General features: G+C 33.4%; 2 protein-coding genes across 2 annotated transcripts in view; both read left to right on the forward strand.

Moving 5' to 3' along the window:
* Positions 1-3,214, forward strand: LOC109348186 (protein STRICTOSIDINE SYNTHASE-LIKE 10-like). The gene is made up of 3 exons (XM_019588462.1): positions 1-369; positions 1,712-1,975; positions 2,426-3,214. Exons 1-3 carry the CDS (start codon positions 80-82, stop codon positions 2,991-2,993), a joined length of 1,122 nt encoding a protein of 373 aa, XP_019444007.1. The 5' UTR covers positions 1-79; the 3' UTR covers positions 2,994-3,214.
* The window catches only part of LOC109348187 (protein STRICTOSIDINE SYNTHASE-LIKE 2-like), an 8,971-nt gene continuing 2,610 nt past the window's right edge, over positions 5,320-11,680 (forward strand). The window contains exon 1 of the mRNA XM_019588463.1: positions 5,320-5,739. Within this exon, the coding sequence (XP_019444008.1) occupies positions 5,453-5,739 (287 nt within the window). The 5' untranslated portion in view covers positions 5,320-5,452. The remainder of the gene's footprint in view (positions 5,740-11,680) is intronic.

Here is an 11,680-nt window from a genome sequence, read left to right on the forward strand (position 1 = left end):
GTACCAAACAAGAAAGAAAAAAAGCATAAAACTGATTCATTGACATATCTACTTTTTTACTCTGCAACAAGTAGCAGCTATGACTTCATCAAAAGTCATTGCCTCTTCAATTGTTCTTGCACTTTTAGCCATAACCTTTGCCTTCTTCAAACCACAACAACACTTGTTTGCACCACCTCATGTTCCTGGATCCAAGGACCATCTCCACACTGCACACACAATCCATGTCACCGGAGCTGTTGGACCGGAAAGCCTTGTTTTTGACCGTCACGGTGCTGGACCTTACACTGGTGTTGCCGATGGTCGGATTCTCAAGTGGGAAGGACAAGAGAAAGGTTGGATTCAATTTGCTGTCACCAGTTCCAATAGGTAACTATGATATCACTCACCCAGTCCATTTCGGGATGCGTGATTGTCTCTTCCGATAGGTGTGGTTAAATAATTTGATAACGGATAGCTCTTGATTCTACCAATGTCCTTTAGTGTTTGTTTCCACCTTTTTCTATCATTATTTTGTTGAGATTTATTTATTTTTTGGATGAAAGTTTTGGTTTTTATGTTTCTTAGGTAGTTGAGTATGAAGCCTTTTGCCATTTGAGTGGGTATATATAGACATAGCTGTGACATGGTTGGGTTAACCTTAAACCCTCTCTATAGTCATATCATTGATCCATGTCATAGAGAGATTCGACAAAGTGTTATGTTGGTTGTCGACAATAAAAAACAATCTTCACCTTTTACCCTGGCTCATGACCAACTATGTGTAGCATCAAGCATACATAGGCAGGTCAAACATTAGAAAATGCGAAATTTGTATAACTAATTTTTAGAGTGGTTGTGTTTTATTAGTGGCTGTAGTCCTTTTCAATTGGGCAATGATATGAGCATGGATGGATTAAGTTATTGAATTGTATTTTATACTTTTTAGGATTTTTGAGTTGGAGAAGTAATTGAAAATTGATGTTTACTTGCTTCTTATGTTTCACAATTTACACGGCTTGCATGCGATAAGAGACAATATGATAGTTGCCACATCAATGACATGCTAAGTCCAAGAATCAGACCAAAGTTCTGAGTTAATTTCCTTCAACTTCAAGAATAGGTCATTCCTTCCTAACATGAATTATTGTTGGGTATGTATCTAAGAAATATGCAATTTATGAAGTATGAAACATACGGTGTTCTAGCAAGTAGCAATATGGTTTTTTTTGCGTCTAGCTCAATCCAAAAAAAGCTTAGAGAATAGGTTTCTTCTCTACACAGCATTTTATTTCACAAAAGTTTCTTCTTGTGATACTGAACTTTGTGGTCTGCCTCTTATGAAATGATTATGCCCATCAATATGCATTAGAATGAAATCCTGCTTTGTAAGTTTTGCATCATATTAGGTGTACTATTATTCCAAGCAGCAGAGAAGATAATAAACTAAAAATGTGAAAGTTTCATGTATTTATTCTAAAAATTCACAGCCTTGTTTGAATGTGCAATCATGAACACTCAACTTCCTGTGTTTTGGAACACATACACTTGGATTGCATATTGTTTAGTTATTTTTTTGATTGAATTTTAGTTTATTTATCAAGAGCACCAAAAGCATATGGTGGTAATTTGTTTATTTATCATGATATTCGATCCAACACATACCTATATTTATTGTGACACATCAAATTTTTCTGATGATCTTAATTAGTTTAGTTGCATGATTTTCAAGGACGGGATGTGTACGCCCATTTGCACCAGAGTTGGAACATGTATGTGGGAGGCCATTAGGACTAAAGTTCGATAAGAAAACCGGAGATCTGTACATTGCTGATGCCTACCTTGGCCTAAAAGTAGTAGGACCTACTGGGGGTTTGGCCTCCCAAGTGGTAACAGAAGCTGAAGGTCAGCCCTTCGTCTTCACCAACGACATGGACATCTCTGAAGATGAAGATGTGATTTACTTCACCGATTCAAGCACAATCTTCCAGAGAAGGTACGTTCTTTCTGTGGCCAAGTGTGTCTGCATTTTGTTAATTGATTTATGTTGGTACAATGCCACTTTGGTGTATGAAATGAACATGAAAAATAGTTATTGTACATTAGTTCACTGAAACATTCCCCGGTCAAGATCTTTGCTTGTACATAATTATTGCACTCCTAAAGGGAAGGGTGTCGTAATTATAACACTTGGAGTTCACTATGTTACAAGATGTAGGATTTAGCTTCTCTAAAGTATTACAAGATGTGTACAAAAATATCAGTGAACTTACATCTTGTAACACACTCCCCTGTTAAGATCTATTCTTTTACATAATTATTGCACCCTTCACTTTGAGGACTTACTCCAAGAATGTGCGTGTGAAACTAGAAAATATCAGTGCTTAATAAAATTACTTCATTCTGCTGAATATTTTGTCTAAAAGTTGGCCACTTCTGTTTGCAGGCAATTTATGCTTGTACTTCTTAGTGGAGACAAGACCGGCCGGTTAATGAAATATAACAAGTCAACAAAAGAAGTAACAGTCCTATTACGCGGCCTTTCTTTTCCAAATGGTGTTGCTTTAAGCAAAGATGGCTCATTTTTGCTTGTAGCAGAAACCACTACTTCTAGGATCATAAGGCTTTGGCTTCATGGACCTAATGCAGGTAAAGTTGATACATTTGCTGTGCTGCCAGGGTTCCCGGACAATGTAAGAAGAAATCCAAAAGGCGAATTTTGGGTAGCTTTGCACGCGAAAGCAAGTCCTTTTGCGAAGTGGGTTTCTTCGAATTCATGGGCCGGACAGGCATTGCTAAAGCTTGGGTTTAACTTCAAGCAGTTGCATTCAACATTTGCTGGGAAAAAGCCTCATGCTACTGCTATAAAGCTGAGTGATAAAGGAGAGATATTGGAAGTCTTGGAAGATTGTGAAGGGAAGACCTTAAGGTTCATCAGTGAAGTGGAAGAGAAAGATGGGAAGCTTTGGATTGCATCAGTGTTAATGCCTTTTATTGGCATATATAGCTTCTAAGAGTGTGGAACTCACCTAGTGGGATAAAGCTTTGATTGTTGTTACAGTTTCTCGGAGTGTATCGTATGAAATTAAGTGAGGTAAGATGTAGTCGATTGTGTAGATTGTGTAGATCCTGTAGGATTGTGAATTACTTTTGAGTGTTTATGAGGGTAGTTTTTTTGCATGGAAGTTGTGTTCTTTCTTAATAAAAATAGCACTCAACTTAAGGGATTGATATCCTCTCGAGAGGAGTCCGATACTGGAATGTGCGGGGTAAAAGTGAGTTTTATAATTTATATTTTTATTTAAAAATAGTTTAGAATCTATACTGTTAAAATATTTCTAGAGACACATGTTATTGTCTGTATTCAGTATTAGACCCTTTGGTACTTGAGAGGATCTGGTTTCTCAGCAATGGCATGTGGATGATATTTCTGCATAACTTTAACCACTCTATCACCTAAGGGTTGACAATATGGCCTATGAGGTGTGCTGGCCACTAATTTCTTTTTCTAAAAAAAGAATACTAAGTTAATGGTAGTGACTTATGAGAATAATGACTATTTGTTCCTGAGGTCACGAGTTTGAATTGTGGAAGACTCCCTTTTATAGGGAATAAAATACTGCAAAGGGTATTTAAGTTGGTGAATGACATGTGAGGATTAAGTTTCATCCACAGTTTCGTGAGAGTTTTAAAGCAAATATACTCCTTCACCATACTCATCAAACTCTTGTGAAACTATTTTCACTTGATTTCTCACTCTCTTATATCACATAATCTTTATCATTTTCGTGCCCTTACCAGCACATAATAAAGTAAATAATAAGGTCTCGAGCTTAATTATTTAAAATAAATAAGGTTCAATTAAAGCTTTAAAATTTTGGTGTAGCTTAATTAAAGATCTCGACCTTGAGTAAATTGTGTCGATTGGTATATGATATTTGTGATTTAGAATTTTAGATAAAAAAGTCCTTAGAATTTTAAAATATTTAATTGCAATCCCTATCATCAATAAAGTTTGAGCGGGTTATTGCCAAGTTTGACAACCACTTCCATAACTTTAACATTTATATTCTTTAGCTAAACTTTCGTTAATATAATATATATTTTGTTAGAGAAATGTTACTCTAAAAATTAATATAAAAAAATTACTCTACACTTTATGTAAAAATTAATATTACTCTTTATGCTCCTTCCTATAAATCATTAATATAAAAAATTACTTAAAGTTAATCAGTAGCAATAAATTTGTAGTTTTTAAATAACTTTTATAAATATTCTCACAAATTTATCAATTCAATTCTACACTTTAATTAATTTTGTTATATTTCTTTAAAATTCTTTCTTTATAAATGTTCCAATATCTCTAAAGTATCATCTTATTTTATTGTTGGTTCATCAACCAATAGAAAATGACAAATTTGCGAGTTTTGGAATAGATAAAGTGTAATGTGGATTTGGAAATAGAGCAAAATTTTGGAAAGCATGAAAATTCTTTTAATGACGAGGAAAGATATTCATATACAATAAGGATGTCAATAGAATAAGGTGGAACGTGTGTAGTGCTTACCATGCACATACTCATATTCAATAAATTTTTGAGTTTAATTATATATTTATAGATTTTATAATAATAAATATAGTAAAATAATTACTACATAAATAATAACATCACAAATTTATATTATAATTTAATTACCAAAATAATAATAAAATAGGTATTATATACTCTTCAAGTAATAAAAATTATAGTATAAAAAATAAACTTTTAAATATGCAGATATTCAGAAAGTGTGCATTATGATATTTATATTTACCTTAAATTATTATTGGAGATATGCATTATGAGAATTTTTACGAGTATTATAGGTGGGCAATTTTTCCATCCCTAGTAAATACATTTTTTTTACTAAAATAGCTTATATTTTGACACAAAAAAGACTTAGAAAAAATGACTTATAATAAATTATGTTAGATAGATTCATATATATGCAATTAGTAAGCCTAGATTTTTCATAAATTTTATTATCTATTATTCATATTATTATTGATTCTTTTAAAAAAATTTAATTCAAATGAATAATAGATTATATAATTATTATATGTATAAATTTTTACATGTAACCACTGTTGTTAAAATCGTTTTATAGTTGCCGGTTGAACCAGTAAAATTAGTCGATTTTCAATTGAGCCGTACCGATCATACCGACTGATTTTTATTTAAATTTAATTTTTTAATGAAAATAAAAATATTAATTTTTTATTAATTTTTTAACATTGCATGTAAGTATAAATACTGGACACTCGTTTATTTTGACGATGGATATTGCACATTTGTTAATTTTCAATTGCGTGATGTTTAGAATCCCCATATTGTTTGGTTAACAGAGGAGTCGCACCAAACAAATTCCAACAAAACAAGTCACTTTGTACATATTCTATCTAACTCTCATCCCTTTCTTTCTCTCTTTCAAACATGAGGCCGCAGAAGCATTTCACGGTGGCGCTTGCGGTGGTTTTTCTGAGTGCTTCATTCGCGTACTATAACTACGGTATCAAGCCATCCAACAATGACGGCGCTATATCATCCATGAAGGTTTTACATTACGAGGTTGTTCCAATCGAGAACGCGGTGGGACCGGAGAGTTTCGCTTTCGATGCCAACGGCGGAGGCCCTTACACCGGCGTATCTGACGGCCGAATCATTAAGTGGCATCCCCTTGAGAAACGGTGGCGCAACTTCGCCACCACTTATTCACACAGGTGTGTAATTTCTTTGTTTTTGAATCTTTTAGTTTATGCATAAGGAAGATAATGGATTCTCTTATATAACGTTAATGCATGTAGATATAATAATGGTTGGATTCTTAATTGCGGTAATTTTAAAATTAATATCTGGAGTTAGGTCTCTACCACTTATATTGTAATGAATAGTGGAATAATATCAGTAAGTATCTACAAAAATACTTGAATAACAAGGCAGAGATATGGAGACATATATGAAGATATACGTCCTATATTGCATGTTGATAGATTTATTTCTAATATTTTATAATGAATTTTTGTAATTAAATTATAATAAAAAAGTTATTATATATATATTATTCTTATAATTATTTTTATATTTTAATTATTCTAAAATATATAATTATGAAATTACCTGGATACTCTTGAATAAGGTAGGAGTCAATGGACTAGGATTGTCTCTCCTTGTGTCTTTATCCAATATATTCTACAAAATAATATAAAATATTGGTTTTTCCCCAATTAAATGATACATTTTGATTGACTTGATATACCAATTGAGATACCAAATCTTTATCTACAAGTCAATACCACTTGTCCTGTCTTATTGCATCCCTAAATAGAGGTGACAAACCGACCAAGTTGTCTATCTGAGATTAGGCCAGCAAATTTCATTTAGGTTTGACTCCAATCGACCTAGGCAGAAAAGTATGAGGTTTAATCGCGTTGAAAAAATTGATTATCTAATCAGGAAATAATGTTGGAATATTGATACTTCAATTTTTCTGTTAAATAATCAAACTGTTAGGGGGATGAAGTAGAAGTATAAATGTTGTGAAATTCTTGATATTTTGACGTGTGGGCTAGAACATGAGCATCACACATGGGTGAAGTGTTGCCCACTTTGTATGTACCAAATTCTGACACGAAAAACTAACATGATTGTTTGGGAAAATAAGAATACCACACGATCATGAATGTGCCAGTTAGGGAATGACCAATGACCTATTTTTCTTTGATTATTATGTGAAATTGTGTGATAATCTTCCTAAATGGATGAATTAGCTTCAATTATCTCTCATGATGCATTGAAGAAGTGTACTATATTTGAGTAAAGGATGGGTTATAAGAATAATATGGTTACTAGTTTATTTTTTTGGTTGGTGATCTTTCTTTTGTATTGGATTAACATCTATTATGCTGCTTTTAGTACAATTTGATTACAAAAAAAGTAAGAGATGGGAAATGTTCCAAACAAATTTTAGGTTTAAGGAAAATTGTGATGATTGTTTGTTTGCATAGTGCTTATCATGGATGGTTTTATGGTATAGTGCTACTACCTACCTATGGAAGAGGAAACAATCTAAGCCAATTGTTATACTAGTATTATTGCTGGTTTCTCTTCCTTTAATAGATTTGGTATGTTATCGATTTAAATAGTAATATCTATGCATTGATAATATACAGATGTATATATAATCAATGTATTATCTATCACTCATTTGAATTACTTTTTGTTAAGAGTCAATGATGATTGACAATGAATGATGAAGATACAGTGACAATATAAAAAAATTCTTATATAGTTGGTGTATAAATCTTTTCTCATCAATTTAACATGCTACAATTTTTTTGTTGTACTACCAAATGTATCTTCTCACCTTTTTTGGTAAGGAATTAGTATGTTTTAGAGTTCGTAGCTGTCCCTCCCAACAAGTTTTACTCTCAAGAATCGAACATTTAACCTTGAAAATTTATTGTAGTCTTACACTATTAGATCAAAGTCTTGTTGGTATGATACTACAAATTAAATCAACTGAAATTAGATTACGAAGTCAAGGCCTGTAATGTTCTTAACTTGATTTATTTTTCTATTAAAACAAGGGATAAGGGCTAAACTATAAAATTATTTATTGCCAAGCTATAAGATCATATACAAGTTGTTTGTACATATATTTATGCAGTTTAGGTGTGAAGTTTGTGGTATTCACTAGTCAAAGTTAATAATAATTAATACATAAACATTAAATTAATTTTATTTTAAAGTCAAAGTGAAAATAATTAAAACAAATAATAAATGATGCATTACACTAGTGGATCATAGATTATTTTCTATGTTTTGACTTTTGAGTCTCAGTTTTAGGAAATATATCTTTATTTTCTTCTCTCCCAAATTAGGATATGAGATAGAATGGAATAGAACCAATTTTTTATGGGAATTTATTCGCTCAAATTATACTTTATTCCCACATAACTTTGTTTCTATATGATGCTTTTTTCTGTGTCTACTTCTCTTCTTTCCATTTTATTTAGAGTAAATACATATTTTAGTCTTTTATATTTTTTGATCTTATCGGTTTAGTCATTCAAAAAAGGAAATATAAAAAATGGTCCCAAAAATTTCAAATGGGAGTCAAATTAGTTCATACCAAGTGTTGTAAAACATGTTATAAATGAGTAATTTGCTGATATTTTTTTTTATGTTTTATAAACTTAATATATATTTATAAACTTTTTAATTATTCATTTCTTTTTAATCATTTCCACTCATTATTTCTTAATTTCTTTTTAATATAGTTTTCAATATACAGTAAATAAATTTTATTATACTTCATTTATCCTCTTCTTAAATTCTACATAACCTTAAATGTTAAAAAGTTTGGAAGGAAGATAATATTTACTTTGGGAAAGAAGAATAATGTTATATCCTTCAACTAAATCCTCCTACCAATAAAAGAATGACACATATCATTTATAAACATATTATTAATAAATAATGTATCAACTTATGATATGTGTCATTTTTATGGATAAGATAATTAATGGGAGAATATATCATTTTCTCATAAAGAAAAACTAACACCTAACACTAGCTACCTACTACACACCACCTTAATTTCCAAAGAAACTTCGTCCATCCACATCATATTTTTAAAGGAAAATTACTCATTTTTTCCTTCTTGAAATGATTTAAATATATCTCCATTCCCCTTGTCTTGATATAAGACTTACTTCCGGAAAAATTACCGGGATAGTGTAGTCAAACTACACTATCCCAGCTTTGGGGTACATTTTCAAATAATTACGGGATTGGGGTATTTTTCTGAAAGTCGTGGATAGGGTCCACGACTTTGGCATAGTCGTGGATGACAGGCACGACTCCAGGGGAAAGTCGTGGACCTGAGCCACGAGTTCCCTTTAATTTTCTCTCTCCTCACTGAAATCGTGGATGGGGAACACGACTTCCAGTGTCGTGGACCCCATACACGAGTTTGCATGGGTTATTTCGTTTTACGTGTTTTTTTTTGTTAAATTAATGTATTTTTTGTGTGGTTAAATTAATGTATTTTTTGGTTAAATTAATGTATTTTAGTATGGTAATTTAAGATGTTATAATTTTAGTTAAATTAATGTATTTTTGTAATTTTTTAGTATGGTATTTTTGTAATTTTTTGGAATTGTCATAATTTGTAATTTAAAATTAAAAAATAACAAAAATGGAATTGGAAATGGAAGAAAGTTTCATAAATTGTAATTTAAAATTCAAATACATTTAATTAGTGGGAAAAATATATCCTAATAGCGTCTATGAGATGATGTTCCACATCCAGGTGCATTTCTCCTTCGAGGTGGTTGAACTCTTAGTTGTTGTTGTTGTTGCGATTGATTTTGTCTTCCACCTCTAACCAGTTGTGGCTGCTCCTCGTCTTCGTCTTCACTATCGTCATCATCTTCATCGTCATCGTTTGTTTGGGAAGGCATTGTCGGCTGATAATATTGTTGAGAGTTGAATGCCGAGAATGGAGTATTTGAAGTAGTGCCAAACATTGATGGCATTCCTTGAAATTGTGAAGATGATGGTAATTGAGAGAAGGAGTAGTCACCCATTGCTCCGTAAGGTTCAAACCCAAACGGATGTTGTTGTTGTTGTTGAGGAGCAGGAGTCTGAGTGTATGCCTGCGGAAAAGTATCCGTCTGAGTTTGACTCTCATATTGTTGATATTCAGGTGCAAAAGGCATTTGGAAGTGTTGTGGAGGAGGAGCTTCAGAAGTAGTTGAGGAGAAGGCGGTTGGAATTAGTTGAGCAAATGCTTCCATCATCTCATTGCAGTTGTGATAGACGTCATTCAATGACTGCAACGGATTTGGAAACACATTTGTAGGAGCACATCTATCCCGAATCATTTTGATAAAATTGTACTGAATAAATGGAAAAATTGAATTTGTTAGAATATGTGAAAAGAAAATAAAATAGAATAAAATAAAATAAAATAATATGTTATTACCGATCCGGCTGAATATGCTCCATCTGGAGATATGTATTTCCTCGTCCTTTGTAAGTACCATTGCATATACTGCGAGTAATGGTACAAAGGCTGGTTATCGGGAAAACCGTTGACCACATAGTTTTCCCGGTTATTCCAAACCTGAATCCACTGGTCATGCTTTTGAGGCCAGTTGTAGTCATTTTTCCCACGTAGATCCATCTTGTGTTGTTTCTCCAGATTAATTGGATCTTCTGGGATGGGTTGTTGTAGACCAAACTGTCTCATCACCCTATCAGCAGCATGCCACTCAACAAGTGAAAAGCATATGAGTGGTACACGTGCTCTGACTACATCAGGTATGGGGCCCACATAGGTAATGTTCCTATATGGGGTCCACACAAACTAATATATAAAAAAAGTTAGTAATTAATGAATACAAGAATAGTTAGAAATAATAGTAAATATATTAAAATTTTGAATTTGAAGAAATTACCTGATCAATGCGCAAGCGATCCAACATTGACCGTATTATGTTCGTTGCATGACCAGGGATGTTGGTGGCGATTAGATGTTGCGCTCACCTAAAATGTAATGTTATTGGTAGTTATTATTATATGAATAATTTCAAACAAAAACTATTGTAATTTGAAGAATTTTATTAATAAAATAATGGAAAAAAATATACCTTTGAACTAAAGGGAAAGTTTGGGAGTCGTTGTTGTGTACTCTTGGAGCTAGCATTGGTATGCGGTCATATGCCCATGACTGTAGTAAATGTAAGCAGCCACCGATTTCAATTTGGTGACTTATAAGTGCCGCACGACATACTCCACGATATAGACACGCCAATACCGCTGAACCCCAACTATATTGGAATGTTTGAGACAAGTCCTCCAACAATGGGAGATACATCAGGTGGACTCGTGATCCTGATGTATCTGGCATGAGGAAGCCTCCAATCATGCGTAATATAAACGCTCTTGCATGTTGCTCAATAACAACATCATCAGCATGTGGAGGTAGAACCGCAAATGTTGAGTCGAGCCAACTCATTTGGATTCTTTGACCCATAATTTGTTTGTCAGTTGGGATTGCACCCAACAAGTTGAGACAAATCATTTCCCAATTTGCACTTGTAACGCCAGTAACAGGAGCTCCATTTATTGGCAAACCAAGTTGGTATGCAACATCCTCGAGAGTTACTGTGCACTCGCCAACTGGTAGATGGAAGGTGTGAGTCTCCGGCCTCCATCTCTCAACTAACGCCGTAATGAGGTGGTTGTTGATTTCGATAGTTCCGATATCTAGTATGTGCCCAAATGCCGTGTTACGAATAACTTCTAACACGGGTGCAGAAGGTAAGTTATGCCAAAAATTGTACCTTGCTCGAAAAGTCACTTCTCCACCATTCCAAATGTTGGTGGATACATGATCTTTTTGTAGGGTGAGAAGGGAGGGGTTAATAGGACCTGGACCAATATGTTCCATTTTTTGAGAAGAATATTCGGGAAAAAACAGAGGAGGGGAATTTAGGAATTTCGGATGCTTGGTGTGAGGTGTGAAAATGAGTGTGGGGTGGGGATCAATTTATAGGGTTGGAAGTCGTGGATGGGGTCCACGACTTCCTGAAACTCGTGGATAGGGTCCACGAGTTCGTACCTGCCCCATGGTACTTGTGCCCTAGCCTGCCT

The sequence above is a fragment of the Lupinus angustifolius genome, chromosome LG05, assembly GCF_001865875.1.
Source record: "Lupinus angustifolius cultivar Tanjil chromosome LG05, LupAngTanjil_v1.0, whole genome shotgun sequence".
Taxonomy (NCBI): Eukaryota; Viridiplantae; Streptophyta; class Magnoliopsida; order Fabales; family Fabaceae; genus Lupinus; species Lupinus angustifolius.